The 23,682-nt window shown below is 45.1% G+C and overlaps 1 protein-coding gene across 10 annotated transcripts in view; it reads left to right on the top strand.

Moving 5' to 3' along the window:
* The window catches only part of GRIK5 (glutamate ionotropic receptor kainate type subunit 5), a 51,323-nt gene that overhangs the window by 12,402 nt on the left and 15,239 nt on the right, over positions 1–23,682 (top strand). For 7 of the 10 annotated variants that reach the window (XM_074533855.1, XM_074533857.1, XM_074533856.1 and 4 more), the window contains exons 1-9: positions 66–162; positions 4,465–4,643; positions 7,809–7,862; positions 10,112–10,273; positions 13,233–13,385; positions 18,450–18,554; positions 18,622–18,729; positions 20,309–20,491; positions 22,842–22,955. In XM_074533855.1, the coding sequence (XP_074389956.1) occupies positions 81–162; positions 4,465–4,643; positions 7,809–7,862; positions 10,112–10,273; positions 13,233–13,385; positions 18,450–18,554; positions 18,622–18,729; positions 20,309–20,491; positions 22,842–22,955 (1,140 nt within the window). In that variant the 5' untranslated portion in view covers positions 66–80. Of the gene's footprint in view, positions 1–65; positions 163–3,452; positions 3,503–3,787; positions 3,838–4,464; positions 4,644–7,808; positions 7,863–10,111; positions 10,274–13,232; positions 13,386–18,449; positions 18,555–18,621; positions 18,730–20,308; positions 20,492–22,841; positions 22,956–23,682 lie in introns of those variants that run through there. The other 3 variants (XM_074533860.1, XM_074533859.1, XM_074533862.1) reach the window with 3 other exon arrangements.

Genomic DNA, 23,682 nt, shown 5'->3' with positions numbered 1-23,682 from the left:
GGAAAATTTGGGATTTTTTGGGATTTTTGGGATTTTTTGGGGGTTTTATTAGGGGTTTATTAGGGATTTATTAGGGATTAATGGGGTTATTCGGGCGCTGGGGGGGCTCCTGCGCAGCCTCCGCGCCCCCCCCGGCATCGCTGATCTGCGCCAGGGCTGAGTGTGAGGAAATTGGGGAAATTTGGGATTTTTTGGGGATTTTTTGGGATTTTTTGGGATTTTTTGGGTGTTTTATTGGGGATTTATTAGGGGTTTATTAGGGATTAATGGGGTGATTCGGGCGCTGGGGGGCTCCTGCGCAGCCTCCGCGCCCCCCCGGCATCGCTCATCTGTGCTAGAGCTGAATGTGAGAAAATTGGGATTTTTTGGGATTTTTTTTGGGATTTTTTGGGGATTTTTTTTGGATTTTTTTGGGGATTTTTTTGGGGATTTTTTGGGGATTTTTGGGATTTTTTGGATTTTTTGGGGATTTTTTGGGGATTTTTTGGGGATTTTTTTGGGGATTTTTTGGGGATTTTTTGGGGATTTTTTGGGATTTTTTGGGGATTTTTTTTGGATTTTTTGGGGATTTTTTGGGGATTTTTTTGGGATTTTTTGGGTATTTATTGGGGACTTATTAGGGATTTATTAGGGGTTTATTAGGGATTTATTAGGGGTTTATTAGGGATTTATTAGGGATTTATTGGGGATTTATTAGGGATTTATTAGGGGTTTATTGGAGATTTATTAGGGATTTATTGGGGATTTATTAGGGGTTTATTAGGGGTTTATTAGGGATTTATTAGGGGTTTATTGGGATTTTTTTGGGATTTATTAGGGATTTATTAGGGGTTTATTAGGGGTTTATTAGGGATTAATGGGGTTATTCGGGCCCTGGGGGGGCTCCTGCGCAGCCTCCGCGCCCCCCCCCGGCATCGCTCATCTGCGCCAGGGCTGAGTGTGAGGAAATTGGGGAAATTTGGGATTTTTTTGGGGTTTTATGTGGGATGTTGGGGTTGGGGGATGTTGGGTGGGGGATTTTTTTTGGATTTTTTGGATTTTTTTGGATTTTTTGGGATTTTTTTTTATTTTTTGGGGATTTATTAGGGATTTATTAGGGGTTTATTAGTGTTTATTCGGGATTTATTGGGGATTTATTAGGGTTTGTTAGGGATTTACTAGGGATTTATTAGGGCTTATTAGGGATTTATTAGGGGTTTTATTGGGGATTTATTGGGGATTTATTAGGGATTTATTAGGGATTTATTAGGGATTTATTAGGGGCTTATTGGGGATTTATTAGGGATTTATTAGGGGATTTTTTTGGGATTTATTAGGGGTTTATTAGGGGTTTATTAGGGGCTTATTAGGGTTTTATTAGGGATTTATTAGGGGTTTATTAGGGATGTATTAGGATTAATGGGGTTATTCGGGCCCTGGGGGGGCTCCTGCGCAGCCTCCGCGCCCCCCCCGGCATCGCTCATCTGCGCCAGGGCTGAGTGTGAGAGATTGGGGATTTTTGGGGATTTTTTGGGGATTTTTTGGGATTTTTTTTTGGATTTTTTTGGGATTTTTTGGGGATTTTTTGGGGATTTTATTGGGGATTTATTAGCGATTTATTAGGGATTTATTAGAGATTTATTAGGGGTTTATTAGGGGTTTTATTGGGGATTTCTTGGGGATTTTTTTGGGATTTTATGGGGATTTTTTTTGGATTTTTTGGGGATTTATTAGGGATTTATTAGGGATTTTTTAGGGGTTTATTAGGGATTTATTAGGGGTTTATTAGGGGTTTTATTGGGGATTTATTAGGGATTTATTAGGGGATTTTTTGGGGTTTTATTAGGGATTTATTGGGATTTATTAGGGATTTATTAGGGGTTTTATTAGGGATTTATTAGGGATTTATTAGGGGTTTATTAGAGGTTTATTAGGGGTTTTATTGGGGATTTATAGGGGTTTATTAGGGTTTATTAGGGGTTTATTAGGGATTTATTAGGGGCTTATTAGGGATTTATTAGGGTTTTATTAGGGATTTATTAGGGATTTATTAGGGGTTTATTAGAGGTTTATTAGGGGTTTTATTGGGGATTTATTAGGGGTTTATTGGGGATTAATGGGGATTATTGGGGTTTATTTGGGACATTTTGGTGCTGATTTTGGGGCCAATTTTGGGCGGATTTTGGGGATTTTGGGGCTGATTTTGGGCTGATTTTGGGGTGGATTTTGGTGCCAAATTCAGGGGTTTTGTGATTGATTTTGGGCTGATTTTGGTGCTGATTTCAGGGTTTTTGGGGCTGATTTTGGGGCTGATTTCAGGTATTTTGGGGCTGATTTTGGGGCAGATTTCAGGGTTTTTGGGGCTGATTTTGGGGTTTTTGTTACCAATTTCTGTGACCATTTTTGGGGCAGATTTCAAGGTTTTGGTGACTGATTTTAAGGCAGATTTTAGCGCTGATTTTGGGGTTTTTGTGGCCAATTTTGGGGCAGATTTTGGGGCAGATTTCAGGGGTTTTGGGGTTGATTTTGGAACTGGTTTCGTTGCCGTTTTTGGGGTTTTTCGTGCTGATTTTGGTACCGATTTTGGGGTGGATTTTGAGGTTTTTGAAGCTGATTTTGGAGCTGTTTTGTGACCGATTTTGGGGCCGATTTTGGAGCTGATTTTAGGGCCGATTTGGGGGATTTTGGGGTGGATTTTGGGACTGATTTAGGATTTTGGGGGCTGATTTTGGGGCTGATTTTGGGGTTTTTGTTACCAATTTTTGTGACCGGCTTTAGAGCAGATTTCAAGGTTTTTGTGACCAATTTTGGCTCATTTTGAGGCAGATTTTGGTGCTAATTTTGGTGGTTTTGATACTGATTTTGGGGCTGATTTTGGGATTTTGTGACCGATTTTGGGGCAGGTTTTGGTGCTGATTTTGGGGTTTTGGGGCTGATTTTGGGGTTTTTGGGGCAGATTTTGGGGCTGATTTTGGTACTGATTTTGAGGCTGATTTTGGGATTTTGTGACCGATTTCGGGGCAGGTTTTGGTGCTAATTTTGGGTTTTGGTGCTGATTTTGGTGCTGATTTTTGGGGCAGATTTTGGGGATTTTGTGACCGATTTCGGGGCAGTTTTTGGTTCTGATTTTGGGGTCAATTTTGGGATTTTTGGGGCAGATTTTCAGGTTTTTGTGACCAGTTTTGTGACCGAATTCGAGGCTGATTTTACTGCCGATTTTGGGGCCAATTTTGGGTATTTTCCGGCCGATTTCGGTGCCGATTTCGGGGCAGATTTTGGGTTAAATTTCCCCAATTTGGGATTTCCAGGCCTGCTGCGTTTGGAGGAGCTGGTGCGGCAGTTCCTGATCTCGCGCGAGGCTCCGCTCTGGGGTTTTTGGGCAGATTTTGGGTATTTCTGAGCCGATTTTGATGCAGTTTTCGGGTATTTTGATGCCGATTTTGGGTTAAATTTCCCCAATTTTGGGTTCCCAGGCCTGTTAAGGTTAGAGGAGCTGGTGCGGCAGTTCCTGATCTCGCGCGAGGCTCAGCTCTGGGGTTTTTGGGGCAGATTTCGGGTATTTCTGTGCCGATTTTCGTGCAGATTTCGGGTATTTTGATGCCGATTTCGATGCTGATTTTGGGGTGAATTCCCATGATTTTGGGTTTCCAGGCCTGTTAAGGTTGGAGGAGCTGGTGCGGCAGTTCCTGATCTCGCGCCAGGCTCAGCTCTGGGGTTTGGGGGCAGATTTTGGGTATTTCGGGGCCAATTTCGATGCCGATTTCGGTGCCGATTTTGGGTTAAATTTCCCCAATTTTGGGATTTTCAGGCCTGTTAAGGTTAGAGGAGCTGGTGCGGCAGTTCCTGATCTCGCGCGAGGCTCCGCTCTGGGGTTTGGGGGCAGATTTTGGGGCAGATTTCGGGTATTTCTGTGCCGATTTTCGTGCGGATTTCGGGTATTTCGATGCCGATTTTGGGGTGAATTCCGTGTTTTTGGGTTCCCAGGCCTGCTGCGTTTGGAGGAGCTGGTGCGGCAGTTCCTGATCTCGCGCGAGGCTCAGCTCTGGGGTTTGGGGGCAGATTTTGGGGCAGATTTCGGGTATTTCTGAGCCGATTTCGATGCCGATTTCGCGGCAGATTTTGGGTTAAATTTCCCCAATTTTGGGTTTCCAGGCCTATTGAGATTGGAGGAGCTGGTGCGGCAGTTCCTGATCTCGCGCGAGGCTCAGCCCTGGGGTTTTTGGGGCAGATTTCGGGTATTTCGGGGCCGATTTCGATGCCGATTTCGATGCCAATTTTGGGTTAAATTTCCCCAATTTTGGGTTCCCAGGCCTGTTGCGTTTGGAGGAGCTGGTGCGGCAGTTCCTGATCTCGCGCGAGGCTCAGCTCTGGGGTTTGGGGCAGATTTCGGGTATTTCTGAGCCGATTTCGATGCCGATTTCGGGTATTTCGATGCCGATTTCGATGCCGATTTTGGGGTGAATTCCTATGATTTTGGGTTCCCAGGCCTGTTGCGTTTGGAGGAGCTGGTGCGGCAGTTCCTGATCTCGCGCGAGGCGCTCTCCGTGCGCGTCCTGGACGCCGAGCAGGACCCGACGCCGCTGCTGAAGGAAATCCGCGACGACAAAGTGCCGACCATCATCATCGACGGCAGCGCCGCCACCGCCGGGCTCGTGCTCGCCAAGGTTTTGGGAAAATTTGGGCCGATTTTGGGGTTTTGGGACTTTTTTGGGAATTTTGTGCGGATTTTCTGGAGTTTCGGGGTGGTTTTGTGCGGGTTTTTGGGAGTTTTGTGTGGATTTTTGGGAGTTTTGTGTGGATTTTTGGGAGTTTTGTGCGGATTTTTTTGGGTTTTTTGCTCGATTTCTCGCAAGGTTTGCAGCGATTTTGCGCCGATTTTTGGGAATTTTTTTTGTTGAATTTTTGGGCCGATTTTGTGCCGATTTTTGGGTGGGTTTTGGGAGTTTTGTGACGATTTTTGGGAGTTTTGTGGGGATTTTTGGGAGTTTTGTTTGGGTTTTTGTGAATTTTGTGCGAATTTTTCGGGGTTTTTTGCTCGATTTTTCGCAAGGTTTGCGGCGATTTTGTGCTGATTTTTGGGAATTTTTTTTGTTGATTTTTGGGCCGATTTTGTGCCGATTTTTGGGGGGGTTTTGGGGAGTTTTGTGCTGATTTTTGGGAGTTTCGGGGTGGTTTTGTGTGAATTTTTGAGAGTTTTGTGTGAATTTTTTGGGGTTTTTTTGCTCGATTTCTCGCAAGGTTTGCGGCGGTTTTGCGCCGATTTTGGGGAATTTTTTTTGTGGATTTTTGGGCGTTTTGGGCCGGTTTTGTGGGGGTTTTTGGGAGTTTTGTGCAAATTTTTGGGAGTTTTGTGCGGATTTTTTTGGGTTTTTTGCTCGATTTCTCGCAAGGTTTGCAGAAATTTTGTGCTGATTTTTGGGAATTTTTTTTGTTGATTTTTGGGCTGATTTTGTGCCGATTTTTGGGTGGATTTTGGGAGTTTTGTGCTGATTTTCTGGAGTTTTGGGGTGGTTTTTTGCGGATTTTTGGGAGTTTTGGGATGACAAAGTGCCGACCATCATCATCGACGGCAGCGCCGCCACCGCCGGGCTCGTGCTCGCCAAGGTTTTGGGAAAATTTGGGCGGATTTTGGGGTTTTGGGACTTTTTTGGGAGTTTTGTGGGGATTTTTCGGAGTTTCGTGGCGGTTTTGTGTGAATTTTTGGGAGTTTTGTGTGAATTTTTTGGGGTTTTTTTGCTCGATTTCTCGCAAGGTTTGCGGCGATTTTGTGCCGATTTTTGGGAAATTTTGTTTTGTGGATTTTTGGGCGTTTTGGGCCGGTTTCGTGCCAATTTTTGGGGGCATTTTTGGAGTTTTGTGAGGATTTTTGGGAGTTTCGTGGCGGTTTTGTGTGAATTTTTGTGAATTTTGTGCGAATTTTTTGGGGTTTTTTGCTCGATTTCTCGCAAGGTTTGCGGCGATTTTGTGCTGATTTTTGGGAATTTTTTTCTTGATTTTTGGGTCGATTTTGTGCCAATTTTTGGGGGCGTTTTTGGAGTTTTGTGCTGATTTTCTGGAGTTTCGGGGTGGTTTTTTGCCGATTTTTGGGAGTTTTGGGATGACAAAGTGCCGACCATCATCATCGACGGCAGCGCCGCCACCGCCGGGCTCGTGCTCGCCAAGGTTTTGGGGATTTTGGGAAAATTTGGGCCGATTTTGGGGTTTTCTGGGGATTTTGTGGGGATTTTTGGGAGTTTCGGGGCAGTTTTGTGTGAATTTTTGGGAGTTTTGTGTGGATTTTTGCGAATTTTTTGTGTTTTTTTGCTCGATTTCTCACAAGGTTTGCAGCGATTTTGTGCTGATTTTTGGGAATTTTTTTGTTGAATTTTTGGGCCGGTTTTGTGCCGATTTTTGGGGGCGTTTTTGGAGTTTGGTGTTGATTTTTGGGAGTTTCGGGGCGGTTTTGTGTGAATTTTTGGGAGTTTTGTGTGAATTTTTTTGGGTTTTTTGCTCGATTTTTCCAAGGTTTGCAGTGATTTTGTGCCGATTTTTGGGAATTTTTTTGTTAATTTTTGGGCGTTTTGGGCCGGTTTTGTGGGGGTTTTTGGGAGTTTTGTGCGGATTTTTCGTGGTTTTTTGCACGATTTTTCGCGAGGTTTGCGGCGATTTTGCGCTGATTTTTGGGGAATTTTTTTGTGGATTTTTGGGCCGGTTTTGTGCCGATTTTTGGGTGGGTTTTGGGAGTTTTGTAAGGATTTTTGTGGCGGTTTTGTGTGAATTTTTGGGAGTTTTGTGTGGATTTTTGGGAGTTTTGTGTGAATTTTTTGGGGTTTTTTGCTTGATTTCTCGCCAGGTTTGCAGCAATTTTGTGCTGATTTTTGGGAAATTTTTTTGTGGATTTTTGGGAGTTTTGCGTGAATTTTTCAGGGTTTTTTGCTCGATTTCTCGCGAGGTTTGCGGAGATTTTGTGCCGATTTTTTGGGAATTTTTTTGTGGATTTTTGGGCTGATTTTGTGCCAATTTTTGGGTGGATTTGGGGAGTTTTGTGGGGATTTTTGGGAGTTTTGGGGCGGTTTTGTGCGGGTTTTTGGGGAATTTTTTTTGTTGATTTTTGGGTGTTTTGGGCTGGTTTTGTGCCGATTTTTGGGGGGGTTTTGGGAGTTTTGTGCCGATTTTTGGGAGTTTTGGGGCGGATTTGAGGGTTTTTGAGGGGGTTTTGGGGGATTTTGTGTTGATTTTTTTGGGGGGGTTTTGGGGTGATTTTTGGGGGTGATTTTTGGGGAGTTTAAGGCTTTTGGGGGATTTTGAGGATATTTGGGGGAATTTGGACATTTTTGGGATTTTGGGGTGATTTTTTTTTTGTTTTCTTGGGGGGATTTTTGGGGGTTTGGGGGGGTTGAGGGATTTTGGGGAGTTTTGGGGGGATTTGGGCATTTTTGGGATTTTGGGGTGATTTTTTTTTGTTTTCTGGGGGGATTTTTGTGGATTTTTGGGGGTTGAGGGATTTTGGGGAGTTTTGGGGGGATTTGGGCATTTTTGGGTTTTTTTTTTGTTTTCTGGGGGGATTTTTGGGGATTTTTGGGGGTTGAGGGGTTTTGGGGAGTTTTGGGGGGATTTGGACATTTTTGGGATTTTTTTTTTTTGTTTTTTGGGGGGATTTTTGTGGATTTTTGGGGATTTGGGGATTTTGGGGAGTTTTGGGGGAATTTGGGCATTTTTGGGATTTTTTTTTGTTTTCTGGGGGGATTTTTGTGGATTTGGGGATTTTGGGGAGTTTTGGGGGGATTTTGACATTTTTGGGGTTTTTGAGGGAATTTTGGGGGCTCAGACCCTCCCTGTGCCCCCCCCAGGCCTCGGAGCTGGGGATGACGTCGACGTTCTACAAATACATCCTGACCACCATGGTGAGTGACCACTGACCGCTGAGTGACCAGAGTGACCACTGAGTGACCCTGAGTGACCACTGACCACTGAGTGACCACTGACCACTGACCAGTGAGTGACCACTGACCACTGACCAGTGAGTGACCACTGACCAATGAGTGACCACTGACCAATGAGTGACCACTGAGTGACCACTGAGTGACCACTGAGTGACCACTGACCACTGAGTGACCACTGACCACTGACCACTGACCACTGACCGCTGAGTGACCACTGACCCCTGAGTGACCACTGACCACTGACCACTGACCGCTGAGTGACCACTGACCCCTGAGTGACCACTGAGTGACCACTGAGTGACCAATGAGTGACCACTGACCACAATGAGTGACCACTGACCACTGACCAGAGTGACCACTGAGTGACCACTGAGTGACCACTGAGTGACCACTGAGTGACCAATGAGTGACCACTGAGTGACCAATGAGTGACCACTGACCACTGAGTGACCCTGAGTGACCACTGACCAATGAGTGACCACTGACCACTGACCACTGAGTGACCACTGAGTGACCACTGAGTGACCAGAGTGACCACTGAGTGACCAATGAGTGACCACTGAGTGACCAATGAGTGACCACTGACCACTGAGTGACCACTGACCACTGAGTGACCACTGACCAATGAGTGACCAGAGTGACCAGAGTGACCAGAGTGACCACTGACCACTGAGTGACCACTGACCAGTGAGTGACCCCTGAGTGACCACTGAGTGACCACTGACCAATGAGTGACCACTGACCACTGAGTGACCACTGACCAGTGAGTGACCAGAGTGACCACTGAGTGACCAATGAGTGACCACTGAGTGACCAGAGTGACCACTGACCAATGAGTGACCCCTGAGTGACCACTGAGTGACCACTGAGTGACCACTGACCAGTGAGTGACCACTGAGTGACCACTGACCACTGAGTGACCACTGACCACTGAGTGACCACTGACCAGTGAGTGACCACTGACCACTGAGTGACCACTGAGTGACCACTGACCAGTGAGTGACCGCTGAGTGACCCTGAGTGACCAGAGTGACCAATGAGTGACCACTGACCAATGAGTGACCACTGACCAATGAGTGACCACTGACCAATGAGTGACCAGAGTGACCACTGAGTGACCGCTGAGTGACCACTGACCACTGAGTGACCACTGACCAATGAGTGACCACTGAGTGACCACTGAGTGACCACGGAGTGACCACTGACCAATGAGTGACCACTGACCACTGACCACTGAGTGACCAATGAGTGACCACTGAGTGACCCTGAGTGACCACTGAGTGACCACTGAGTGACCACTGACCACTGACCAATGAGTGACCACTGAGTGACCACTGAGTGACCAGAGTGACCACTGAGTGACCAGAGTGACCACTGAGTGACCACTGAGTGACCACTGAGTGACCACTGACCCCAAACGACCCCAAATGAATTTTAGTGACCCAAACTGACCCAAACTGACCCCAACTGACCACAGGACTTCCCGCTGCTCCGGCTGGACGCTCTGCCGGCCGCTCCGGCCACTGTGACCATAAATGGCCCCAAATGACCACAATGACCCCTTGACCACCCATTACCTACAATGATCCCAAGTTAAATTTAGTGACCCAAAAGAGCCCAAACTGACCCAAACTGACCCAAACTGACCCCAACTGACCACAGGACTTCCCTCTCCTCCGGCTGGACACTCTCCCGGCCGCTCCGGCCACTGTGACCATAAATGACCCCTTGACCACCCATTGCCTACAATGACCATAAATGAAATTTAGTGACACAAACTGACCCAAACTGACCCAAACTGACCCAAACTGACCCCAACTGACCACAGGACTTCCCCCTGCTCCGGCTGGACGCTCTGCCGGCCGCTCCGGCCACTGTGACCATAAATGGCCCCAAATGACCACAATGACCCCTTGACCACCCATTGCCTATAATGACCCAAAATGACCCAAACTGACCCCAAATGAGCCCAAACTGACCCAGAATGACCCAAATGACCCAAACTGACCCCAACTGACCACAGGACTTCCCGCTGCTCCGGCTGGACACTCTGCCGGCCGCTCCGGCCACTGTGACCATAAATGACCCCTTGACCACCCATTGCCTACAATGACCCAAAATGAAATTTAGTGACCCTAAACTGACCCAAACTGACCTAAACTGACCCAAAATGGCCCAAACTGACCCCAACTGACCCCAACTGACCACAGGACTTCCCGCTGCTCCGGCTGGACGCTCTGCCGGCCGCTCCGGCCACCGTCCTGGGTTTCTCCATGTTCAACACGAGCCATCGCTTCTACCCCGAGTTCGTGCGGAGCCTCAACATGTCCTGGAGGGAGAGCTGCGAGCTGGGGCCCTACCCCGGCCCCGCGGTGAGGGGGGACCCCGAAAACCCCCGGGGGGACCCCGAAATTTGGGGGGGAGCGCAAAAAACCCCGCGAGAAACGGTGGGAAAACGGGGGAGAAAAGGGAATTTTGGGGCAGCGCCGAAATCGCGAAGTTTCAGGGGTGAAAGTGGCCAAAAAATTGGCAAAAATTCTGGGAAGGTGGCAAAATTGGGGGGACCCCGAAAATCTCCGAGAGGACCCCGAAATTGGGGGGGAACACAAAAAACCCCGCGAGAAATGGCAGGAAAACGGGGGAGAAAAGGGAATTTTGGGGCAGCGCCGAAATCGTGAAGTTTTGGGGAAAGACGTGAAATTTTGGGGGGTGAAATTCACTGGGGAAGTGGGAAAATTGGGGGGACCCCAAAAAACTCCAGGGGGACCCCAAAATTTGGGGAAAAAGCAAAAAACCCCGCGAGAAACGGTGGGAAAATGGGGGAGAAAAGGGAATTTTGGGGGCAGCGCCGAAATCGCAAAGTTTTAGGGGTGAAAGTGGCCAAAAAATTGGCAAAAATTCTGGGGAAGTGGAAAAATTGGGGGGACCCCAAAAAACCCCGAGGGGACCCCGAAATTTGGGGGGAAAAGCAAAAAACCCCGCGAGAAATGGTGGGAAAATGGGGGAGAAAAGGGAATTTTGGGGGAGCGCCGAAATCGCGAAGTTTTAGGGGTGAAAGTGGCCAAAAATTCTGGGAAGGTGGCAAAATTGGGGGACCCCAAAAACCCCCGGGGGGACCCCGAAATTTGGGGGGGAAAGCAAAAAACCCCGCGAGAAACGGTGGGAAAATGGGGGAGAAAAGGGAATTTTGGGGGAGAAAAGGGAATTTTGGGGGAAGCGCCAAAATCGCGAAGTTTTAGGGGTGAAAGTGGCCAAAAATTCTGGGAAGGTGGCAAAATTGGGGGACCCCAAAAACCCCCGGGGGGACCCCGAAATTTGGGGGGGAAAGCAAAAAACCCCGCGAGAAACGGTGGGAAAATGGGGGAGAAAAGGGAATTTTGGGGGAGAAAAGGGAATTTTGGGGGAAGCGCCAAAATCGCGAAGTTTTAGGGGTGAAAGTGGCCAAAAATTCTGGGAGGGTGGCAAAATTGGGGGGACCCCAAAAAACCCCGAGGGGACCCCGAAATTTGGGGGGGAACGCAAAAAACCCCGCGAGAAACGGAGGGAAAACGGGCGAGAAAAGGGAATTTTGGGGCAGCGCCAAAATCGCAAAGTTTTGGGGGTGGAAGTGGCCAAAAAATTGGCAAAAATTCTGGGGGAGTGGAAAAATTGGGGGGACCCCGAAAATCCCCAAGGGGACCCCGAAATTTGGGGAAAAAGCAAAAAACCCAGTGAGAAATGGTGGGAAAATGGGCGAGAAAAGGGAATTTTGGGGCAGCGCCAAAATCGCGAAGTTTTGGGGAAAGACGTGAAATTTTGGGGGGTGAAATTCACTGGGGAAGTGGAAAAATTGGGGGGACCCCGAAAATCCCCGAGGGGACCCCGAAATTGGGGGGGAACACAAAAAACCCCGCGAGAAATGGCAGGAAAACGGGCGAGAAAAGGGAATTTTGGGGCAGCGCCGAAATCGTGAAGTTTTGGGGAAAGACGTGAAATTTTGGGGGGTGAAATTCACTGGGGAAGTGGAAAAATTGGGGGGACCCCAAAAACCCCGAGGGGACCCCAAAATCTGGGGGAAAAAGCAAAAAACCCCGCGAGAAACGGAGGGAAAACGGGGGAGAAAAGGGAATTTTGGGGCAGCGCCGAAATCGCGAAGTTTTGGGGAAAGACGTGAAATTTTGGGGGGTGAAATTCACTGGGGAAGTGGAAAAATTGGGGGGACCCCAAAACTTGGGGGAGACCCCAAAAACCTTGAAAGGACCCCAAAAATATTGGGGGAAAAAAAGACCGAAACTTGGAAATTTGAGGAAAAAAAAAATGACCAAAATTCAGAAATTTGAGGAAAAAAAAAAGACCAAAATTCAGAAATTTGACATCTACAAAAAACGAAATTCTTGGGCGTTTCTGGGGTGGGGATTTCGGGTCTGAGGGACCCCAAAACTTGGGGGAGACCCCAAAAACTTCAAATTGATACCGAAAATCTTGATGGGACCCCCAAAAACTTTGGGGGAAAAAAAAGACTAAAATTCAGAAATTTGAGGAAAAAAAATGACCAAAATTCAGAAATTTGACGTGTACAGAACCCCAAATCCCTGGGGGTTTCTGGGGTGGGGATTTGGGGTCTGGGGGACCCCAAAACTTGGGGGGGACCCCAAAAATCTTGGGAAAAAAAGACCAAAACTTGGAAACTTGAGGAAAAAAAAATGACTAAAATTCAGAAATTTGACGTCTACAGAACCCCAAATCCCTGGGGGTTTCTGGGGTGGGGATTCGTGTTCTGAGGGACCCCGAAATTTTGGGAAAAACCTCAAAAATCTTCAAGGAACTCCAAAAATCTTGGGGAAAAAAAGACCGAAACTTGGAAATTTGAGGAAAAAAAAAGACCAAAATTCAGAAATTTGAGGGAAAAAAAAGACCAAAATTCAGAAATTCGACGTCTACAGAACCCCAAATCCCTGGGGGTTTCTGGGGTGGGGATTTCGGGTCTGGGGGACCCCAAAAACCTTGAAAGGACCCCAAAAATCTTGGGAAAAAAAAGACTAAAATTCAGAAATTTGAGGAAAAATAATGACCGAAATTCAGAAATTTGGGGGAAAAAAAATGACCAAAATTCAGAAATTTGGGGGAAAAAAAATGACCAAAATTCAGAAATTTGAGGGAAAAAAAAAAAAGACCAAAATTCGGAAATTGAGGGAAAAAAAATGACCAAAATTCAGAAATTTGAGGGAAAAAAAAATGACCAAAACTCAGAAATTTCACGTCTACAAAAAACGAAATTCTTGGGCATTTCTGGGGCGGGGGTTTCGGGTCTGGGGAACCCCAAAAAGCCCCGAATTCCCCCCGAATTTGCAGCTGTCGGCGGCGCTGCTGTTCGACGCCGTGCACGTGGTGGTGGGCGCCGTGCGGGAGCTGAACCGCAGCCAGGAGATCGGGGGGCGCCCCCTGGCCTGCGCGGCCCCCGGGATCTGGCCCCACGGCACCAGCCTGATGAACTACCTGCGCATGGTGAGCGGGCCCCGAAATACCCCGAAATCCACCCAAAAATAATGCTGAAACCGGCCGCGAAAACCCCGTGGGAATAGCACAAAAACAGCCCCGAAAACCCTGAAAAAACACCAAAAACAGCCCCACGGCACCAGCCTGATGAACTACCTGCGCATGGTGAGCGGCCCCGAAATACCCCGAAATGAGCCCAAAAATAATGCTGAAACCGGCCGCGAAAACCCCGTGGGGATAGGCCAAAAACAGCCCCGAAAACAGCCCCAAAAACCCTGAAAAAACACCAAAAACAGCCCCACGGCACCAGCCTGATGAACTACCTGCGCATGGTGAGCGGCCCAAAATACCCCGAAATGAGCCCAAAAATAATGCTGAAAACCCGGTGGGAATAGCACAAAAAACAGCCCCAAAACTGGCCCCAAAAACAGCCCCAAAAACAGCCCCAAAAACCTTGAAAAAACACCAAAAACAACCCCACGGCACCAGCCTGATGAACTACCTGCGCATGGTGAGCGGCCCCAAAATACCCCGAAATGAACCCAAAAATACCGCTGAAAACCCGGTGGGAATAGCACAAAAAACAGCCGAAAAAACACCAAAAACAGCCCCGAAAACCCCGTGGGAATAGCACAAAAACAACCCCAAAAACCCTGAAAGAACACCAAAAACAACCCCAAAATCAGCCCCGAAAACAGCCCTGAAAACCCTGAAAAAACACCAAAAACAACCCCAAAAACAGCCCCGAAAACCCTGAAAAAACACCAAAAACAGCCCCAAAAACAACCCCAAAAACAGCCCCGAAAACCCTGAAAAAACACCAAAAACAACCCCAAAAACAGCCCCAAAAACCTGGTGGGAATACTCCAAAAACAAGCCCAAAAACAGCCCCAAAACCAGCCCCAAAAACCCTGAAAAAACACCAAAACCAGCCCCAAAAACAGCCCCAAAAACCCTGAAAAAACACCAAAAACAACCCTAAAAACAGCCCCAAAAACAGCCCCAAAAACAACCCCAAAAACAGCCCCCAAAATAGCCCCAAAAACCCTGAAGCAACCCCAAAAACAACCCCAAAAACAGCCCTGAAAACCCGGTGGGAATAGCCCAAAAAACAACCCCAAAAACCCTGAACAAACACCAAAAACAAACCCAAAAACAGCCCCGAAAACCCGGTGGGAATAGCCCAAAAAACAACCCCCAAAACAGCCCCGAAAAGCCTGAAAAAACACCAAAAAACAGCCCCAAAAACAACCCCAAAAACCCTGAAAAAACACCAAAAACAACACCAAAAACAGCCCCAAAAACAGCCCCGAAAACCCGGTGGGAATAACATGAAAACAGCCCCAAAAACAGGCCCAAAAAGCCTGAAAAAACACCAAAAACAGCCCCAAAAACAACCCCAAAAACAGCCCCGAAAACCCGGTGGGAATGCCCCAAAAACAACCCCAAAAACCCTGAAAAAACACCAAAACCAGCCCCAAAAAACAACCCCAAAAACAGCCCCAAAAACAGCCCCAAAAACCCTGAAAAAACACCAAAAACAACCCCAAAAACAGCCCCAAAAACCCTGAAAAAACACCAAAAATAACCCCAAAAACAGCCCCGAAAACCCTGAAAAAACACCAAAAACAACCCCAAAAACAGCCCCGAAAACCCTGAAAAAACACCAAAAACAACCCCAAAAACCCTGAAAAAACACCAAAAACAAACCCAAAAAGAGCCCCGAAAACCCGGTGGGAATGCCCCAAAAACAGCCCCAAAAACAGGCCCAAAAACCCTGAAAAAACATCAAAAACAACCCCAAAAACAGCCCCGAAAACCCTGAAAAAACACCAAAAACAAACCCAAAAAGAGCCCTAAAAATGACCCCAAAACCCTGAAACAGTCCCCAAGACAGCCCCAGAATCAGCCCTAAAAACAATCCCAAAAAACCCCAAAATGCACCCAAAAACAAGCCCGGGTGGTTTTAGGGTTTTTGTAGCGCACAGGTACGGTGTGTTTTGGGGTGTTTTTGGGATATTTTTTGGGGCATTTTTGGGTCCATTTTGGGACATTTTTGGGATATTTTTTGGGTATATTTGGGGCATTTTTTGGGTATGTTTTGGATGTATTTTGGGTCATTTTTTTGGTCCGTTTTGGGATATTTTTTGGGTGTGTTTTGGGACATTTTTGGGTGTATTCTGTGTGCATTTTGGGTCATTTTTTGGGTCCATTTTGGGACATTTTTTGGGATTTTTTTGGGTATATTTGGGGCATTTTCTGGGTACATTCTGTGTGTATTTTGGGTCATTTTTTGGGTCCATTTTGGGACATTTTTTGGATATTTTTTGGGTGTATTTGGGACATTTTTTGGGTATATTCTGTGTGTATTTTGGGTCATTTTTTGGGTCCATTTTGGGACATTTTTTGGATATTTTTTGGGCATATTTGGGACATTTTTTGTGATATTTTTGGGGTATATTTGGGGCATTTTTTGGGTATGTTTTGTGTGTATTTTGGGGCATTTTTTGGGTCCATTTTGGGGTATTTTTTGGATGTATTTAGCCTGTATTTTGTGTGTATTTTGGATCATTTTTTTGGTATATTTAAGATGTATTTTGGGATATTTTTGGGTGTATTTTGGGTCATTTTTTGGGTCCATTTTGAGACATTTTTGGGATATTTTTTGGGTATATTTGGGATATTTTTTGGGTATATTTGGGGCATTTTTTTGGATATTTTTTAGGTATATTTGGGGCATTTTTTGGGTATGTTTTGGATGTATTTTGGGTCATTTTTTTGGTCCATTTTGGGACATTTTTGGGGTATTTTTTGGGTGTATTTGGGACATTTTTTGGATATTTTTTGGGTGTATTTGGGACATTTTTGGGTATATTTTGTGTGTATTTGGGACATTTTTTGGGTCCATTTTGGGACATTTTTGGGGTATTTTTTGGGTGTATTTGGGACATTTTTTGGGTATATTCTGTGTGTATTTTGGGTCATTTTTTGGGTCCATTTTGGGATATTTTTTGGGTGTGTTTTGGGACATTTTTTGGGTATATTCTGTGTGTATTTTGGGTCATTTTTTGGGTCCATTTTGGGACATTTTTGGGATATTTTTTGGGTATATTTGGGACATTTTTTGGGTATATTTTGGGTGTATTTTGGGTCATTTTTTGGGTCCATTTTGGGACATTTTTGGGATATTTTTTGGGTGTATTTGGGACATTTTTTGGGATATTTTTTGGGTATATTTGGAATATTTTCTGGGTATATTTGGGGCATTTTTTGGGATAATTTTTGGGTATATTTGGGGCATTTTTTGGGTATATTTTGTGTGTATTTTGGGTCATTTTTTGGGTATATTTTGTGTGTATTTTGGGTCCATTTTGGGACATTTTTGGGGTATTTTTTGGGTGTATTTGGGACAGTTTTTGGGTATATTCTGTGTGCATTTTGGGTCATTTTTTGGCTCCATTTTGGGACATTTTTGGGATATTTTTTGGGTGTATTTGGGGCATTTTTTGGGTATATTTTGTGTGTATTTGGGACATTTTTTGGATATATTTTGTGTGTATTTGGGTCTTTTTTGGTATATTTTGTGTGTATTTTGGGTCATATTTTGGTTCCATTTTGGGACATTTTTGGGGTATTTTTTGGGTGTGTTTTGGGACATTTTTTGGGATTTTTTTGGGTATAGTTGGGGCATTTTTTGGGTATATTCTGTGTGTATTTTGGGTCATATTTTGGTTCCATTTTGGGACAGTTTTGGGACATTTTTTGGGTATATTCTGTGTGTATTTAGGGTCATTTTTTGGGTCCATTTTGAGACATTTTTGGGATATTTTTTGGGTGTGTTTTGGGACATTTTTGGGATATTTTTTGGGTGTATTTGGGACATTTTTTGGGTATATTCTGTGTGCATTTTGGGTCATTTTTTGGGTCCATTTTGGGACATTTTTGGGGTATTTTTTTGGTATATTTGGTGAATTTTTGGGTATGTTTTGTGTGTATTTTGGGTCATTTTTTGGGTCCATTTTGGGGTATTTTTTGGATATATTTATCCGGTATTTTGTGTGTATTTTGGATCATTTTTTGGTATGTTTAAGATGTATTTTGAGATAATTATTGGGTGTATTTTGGGTCATTTTTTGGGTCCATTTTGAGACATTTTTGGGATATTTTTTGGGTGTGTTTTGGGACATTTTTTGGGATATTTTTTGGGTATATTTGGAATATTTTTTGGGTATATTTGAGGCATTTTTTGGGATATTTTTTGGGTATATTTGGGACATTTTTTTGGGTATATTCTGTGTGTATTTTGGGTCATTTTTTGGGTCCATTTTGGGACATTTTTCGGATATTTTTTGGGTGTATTTGGGGCATTTTTGGGGTATATTTTGTGTGCGTTTTGGGTCATTTTTTGGGTCCATTTTGGGACATTTTTGGGGTGTATTTGGGACATTTTTTGGATATATTTTGTGTGTATTTGGGGCATTTTTTGGGTATATTTTGTGTGTATTTTGGGACATTTTTTGGATATATTTTGTGTGTATTTTGGGTCATTTTTTGGGTCCATTTTGGGTCATTTTTGGGATATTTTTTGGGTATATTTGGGACATTTTTGGGGTATATTTTGTGTGTATTTTGGGTCATATTTTGGTTCCGTTTTGGGACATTTTTGGGGTATTTTTTGGGTGTGTTTTGGGACATTTTTTGGGATATTTTTTGGGTATATTTGGGTCATTTTTTGGGTCCATTTTGGGTCATTTTTGGGATATTTTTTGGGTGTATTTGGGACATTTTTTGGGTATATTCTGTGTGTATTTTGGGTCATTTTTTGGGTATATTCTGTGTGTATTTTGGGTCATTTTTTGGGTCCATTTTGGGACATTTTTGGGGTATTTTTTGGGTGTATTTGGGACAGTTTTTTGGGTATATTTTGCGTGCATTTTGGGTCATTTTTTGGCTCCATTTTGGGACATTTTTGGGATATATTTTGTGTGTATTTGGGACATTTTTTGGGTATATTTTGTGTCCATTTTGGGCCATTTTTTGGGTCCATTTTGGCCCATTTTGGCCCATTTCCAGGTGGAGTACGACGGCCTGACCGGGCGCGTGGAGTTCAACAGCAAAGGGCAGCGCACCAATTACAGCCTGAGGGTGCTGGAGAAGGGCAAGGATGGACACAGGGAGGTGAGTGACCCCTGGTGACCCCTGCGTGACCCCGAGTGACCCCCGGGTGACCTCTGACCCCCGGCAGGTGGGCGTGTGGTTCTCCAACCGGACGCTGGCCATGGACGAGGCCACGCTGGCCCTGAACGCCTCGGACAGCCTGGCCAACAAGACGCTGATCATCACCACCATACTGGTGTGGACTGGTTTGGACTGGGAATGGACTGGGAATGGACTGGGAGGGGGATTGGGAATGGACTGGGATAAACTGGGAACGGACTGGGATAAACTGGTTTGTACTGGGATAAACGGGGAGGGCGCTGCAGTTCCCAAAGACGCCACCAGGGGGAGCTGTGAGTGCATTGAGGGGCTGGGAAAGGGTTAAAGGGGTTCGGGGTTACTGGTTTGTACTGGGAGGGACTGGAATGGACTGGGTTATACTGGGAGGGACTGGGATGGAACTGGGAAAGGGTTAATGGGGGTTTGGGGTCACTGGTTTGTACTGGGAGGGGATTTGGGGTTACTGGTTTGTACTGGGATGGAGTTTGGAGTCACTGGTTTGTACTGGGAGGGCGCTGCAGTTCCCAAAGCCGCCACCAGGGGGAGCCGCGAGTGCATTGAGGGGCTGGGAAAGGGTTAATGGGGGTTCGGGGTCACTGGTTTGTACTGGGAGGGACTGGGAATGGACTGGGTTATACTGGGAGGGGACTGGGATGGAACTGGGAAAGGGTTAATGGGGATTTGGGGGTCACTGGTTTGGACTGGGAGGGACTGGGAGCCGCAGGTGCCCATCGGGGTCTCCATTTGGGATCCCCATTGATCCCTATTGATCCCCCATTGATTTCAGATTGATCCCCCATTGATTTCCCCATCGATTTCCCATTGAGCCCCATTGATCCGTCATTAATCCCCCATTGATCCCAAATTAATTTCCCTGCTGGTTTTACCCCCAAACTCATCTCCCAAACCCCAAAATCCCAATAACTGACCCCAAACCCCAATAACCGACCCCAAACCCCAATAACCGACCCCAAACCCCAATAATTAACCCCAAACCCTGTAATTTCAGGAGAATCCATATGTCATGCGTGTGGGCGGTGATCGATATGAAGGATTTTGCGTGGACACTGCAGTGACCAATCCCATTGACCCCAAACCCCAATAACCGACCCCAAACCCCAATAATTAACCCCAAACCCCAATAACCGACCCCAAACCCCAATAATTGACCCCAAACCCCAGTAATTAACCCCAAACCCTGTAATTTCAGGAGAACCCATATGTCATGCGGGGTGGGCGGTGATCGCTATGAAGGATTTTGCGTGGACACTGCAGTGACCAATCCCATACCCAATAACCAATCCCAATGACCCCAAACCCCAATAACCGACCCCAAACCCCAATAACCAACCCCAAACCCCGATAACCGACCCCAAACCCTATATTTTTAGGAGAATCCATATGTCATGCGTGTGGGCGGCGATCGCTATGAGGGATTTTGCGTGGACACTGCAGTGACCAATCCCAATGACCCCAAACCCCAATAACCGACCCCAAACCCCAATAACCCCACCCCAAACCCCAATAACCGACCCCAAACCCTGTAATTTCAGGAGAACCCATACGTCATGCGGGGTGGGCGGCGATCGCTATGAGGGATTTTGCGTGGACACTGCAGTGACCAATCCCAATGACCCCAAATCCCCAATAACCGACCCCAAACCCCAATAACCGACCCCAAACCCCAATAATTAACCCCAAATGTGACCCCACAGGAGAATCCATACGTGATGCGTGTGGGCGGCGATCGATATGAAGGATTTTGCGTGGACATGCTGCGCGAGCTGGCGGCGCTGCTCAAGTTCCGCTTCCACATCAAGCTGGTGGAGGACGGGCTGTACGGGGCGCCCGAGCCCAACGGCTCCTGGACGGGCATGGTGGGGGAGCTCATCAACCGGGTATGGCATGGGGAAAAAAATAAAAAAAAAATTAAAAATAAATCCCATTAAAAAAGTCCCATTAAAAAAATCCCATTGGAAAAAATCCCGCAGTGAAAATCCCATAGGGAAAAAAATCCCGCAGTGAAAATCCCATAAGGAACCCAACGGGTCCGGGAGAGCTCATCAACCGGGTACGGCACGGGGAAAAATCCTAAAAAAAATAAATCCCATTAAAAATATCCCTATAATGAAAAAATCCCATTGGAAAAAATCCCGCAGTGAAAATCCCATAGGGAACCCAACGGCTCCTGGACGGGCATGGTGGGAGAGCTCATCAACCGGGTACGGCGTCAGGAAAAAATCCTAAAAAAAATAAATCCCATGAAAAAAATCCCTATATTTAAAAAAATCCCACAGTGAAAATCCCATAAGGAACCCAATGGGTCCTGGACGGGCATGGTGGGGGAGCTCATCAACCGGGTACGGCACGGGGAAAAATCCTAAAAAAAATAAAATCCTTATAATGAAAAAAATCCCATTGGAAAAAATCCCACAGTGAAAATCCCATAGGGAAAAAAATCCTATAAAAAATAAATCCCATAAAGAAAATTCTTATAATGAAAAAAATCCCATTGGAAAAAAAATCCCACAGTGAAAATCCCATAGGGAACCCAACGGCTCCTGGACGGGCATGGTGGGAGAGCTCATCAACCGGGTATGGCATGGGGAAAAATCCTAAAAAAAATAAATCCCATAAAGAAAATCCTTATAATGAAAAAAATCCCGTTGGAAAAAAACCTGTAATGAAAATCCCACAGTGAAAATCCCATAGGGAACCCAACGGGTCCGGGAGAGCTCATCAACCGGGTACGGCACGGGGAAAAAATCCTATAAAAAAATAAATCTCATTAAAAAAAATCCCTATATTTAAAAAAATCCCATTGGAAAAAATCCCACAGTGAAAATCCCATAGGGAAAAAAATCCTATTAAAAAATCCCGTAAAGAAAATCCCTATAATAAAAAAATCCCATTGGAAAATTCTTATAATGAAAAAAATCCCATTGGAAAAAAATCCCACAGTGAAAATCCCATAGGGAAAAAAATCCTATAAAAAAAATAAATCCCATAAAGAAAATTCTTATAATGAAAAAAATCCCATTGGAAAAAATCCCACAGTGAAAATCCCATAGGGAAAAAAAAATCCTATAAAAAATAAATCCCATTTAAAAAATCCCTATATTTAAAAAAATCCCATTGGAAAAAATCCCGCTGTGAAAATCCCATAGGGAAAAAATCCTAAAAAAAATAAATCCCATTAAAAAAATCCCTATAATGAAAAAAATCCCATTGGAAAAAATCCCACAGTGAAAATCCCATAAGGAACCCAATGGGTCCGGGACGGGCATGGTGGGAGAGCTCATCAACATGGGAAAAAAAATCCTATAAAAAAAATAAATCCCATAAAGAAAATCCCTATAATGAAAAAAATCCCATTGGAAAAAATCCCACAGTGAAAATCCCATAGGGAAAAAAATCCTATAAAAAAATAAATCCCATTTAAAAAATCCCTATATTTAAAAAAATCCCATTGGAAAAAATCCCACAGTGAAAATCCCATAGGGAAAAAAATCCCACAGTGAAAATCCCATAGGGAAAAAAATCCTAAAAAAAATAAATCCCATTAAAAAAATCCCATTGGAAAAAAATCCCACAGTGAAAATCCCATAAGGAACCCAACGGCTCCGGGAGAGCTCATCAACCGGGTACGGCACGGGGAAAAATCCTAAAAAAAATAAAATCCCATAAAGAAAATTTCTATAATGAAAAAAAATCCCATTGGAAAAAAATCCTGCAGTGAAAATCCCATAGGGAAAAAAAATCCTATAAAAAAATAAATCCCATTTAAAAAATCCCTATATTTAAAAAAATCCCATAGGGAAAAAAATCCCGCAGTGAAAATCCCATAGGGAAAAAAATCCTATAAAAAATAAATCCCATTAAAAAAATCCCTATATTTAAAAAAATCCCATTGGAAAAAAATCCCAGCCCCTCCTGACCCCACATTTTGGGGATTTTGGGGTTTCCATCCCGGGATTTTTTGGGTTTTTTTTCCGAAAAATCCGACCTATCATTTTTTGGAGTTTTTGGGGTTTTGGGGTTTTTGGGGTGCCCTCCATGACCCCATGAATTTTTTGGGGTCCCCAGAAAGCCAACCCCACATTTTTGGGTTTTTGGGGTTTCCATCCCGGGATTTTTTGGGGTTTTTTTTTTCCGAAAAATCCGACCCCACATTTTTTGGAGTTTTTGGGGTTTTTGGGTTTTTGGGGTGCCCTCCATGACCCCATAAATATTTTTTGGGGTCCCCAGAAAGCCGACCTGGCGGTGGCGGCGTTCACCATCACGGCCGAGCGCGAGAAGGTGATCGACTTCTCCAAGCCCTTCATGACCCTGGGCATCAGCATCCTGTACCGCGTGCACATGGTGAGATTTGGGGCCATTTCGGGGGTTTTTGGGGTTTTTGTAGGGTTTTGGGTTTTTTTGGGGTTTTTTAGGGGTTTTTTTGGGGTTTTTTGTAGGTTTTTATTGGGTTTTATGGGGGTTATATCAGGTTTGGGGTCTGGGGTCTGGGGTTTGGGCATCAGCATCCTGTACCGCGTGCACATGGTGAGATTTGGGGCCATTTCGGGCTTTTTTGGGGTTTTTGTAGGATTTTGGGTTTTTATAGGGTTTTTATAGGGTTTTTATAGGATTTGGGGTTTTTTTGGGGTTTTATGGGGATTTTATGGGGTTTGGGCATCAGCATCCTGTACCGCGTGCACATGGTGAGATTTGGGGCGATTTTGGGTTTTTTTGGGGTTTTTATAGGGTTTTTGTAGGATTTTGGGGTTTTATGGGTTTTTTTGGGTTTTTTTGGGTTTTTTGTAGGTTTTTATTGGGTTTTATGGGGGTTATATCAGGTTTGGGGTCTGGGGTTTGGGGTTTGGGCATCAGCATCCTGTACCGCGTGTACATGGTCAGTTTGGGGTGATTTTGGGCTTTTTTGGGGTTTTTGTAGGGTTTTGGGTTTTTATGGGGTTTTTTGGGGGTTTTTTGTAGGTTTTTATTGGGTTTTATGGGGGTTATATCAGGTTTGGGGTCTGGGGTTTGGGGTTTGGGCATCAGCATCCTCTGCCGTGTGCACATGGTGAGATTTGGGGCCATTTCGGGC

Source organism: Zonotrichia albicollis, unplaced genomic scaffold (assembly GCF_047830755.1).
Source record: "Zonotrichia albicollis isolate bZonAlb1 unplaced genomic scaffold, bZonAlb1.hap1 Scaffold_115, whole genome shotgun sequence".
Taxonomy (NCBI): Eukaryota; Metazoa; Chordata; class Aves; order Passeriformes; family Passerellidae; genus Zonotrichia; species Zonotrichia albicollis.
This window is presented reverse-complemented; position numbering and strand designations above follow the sequence as displayed.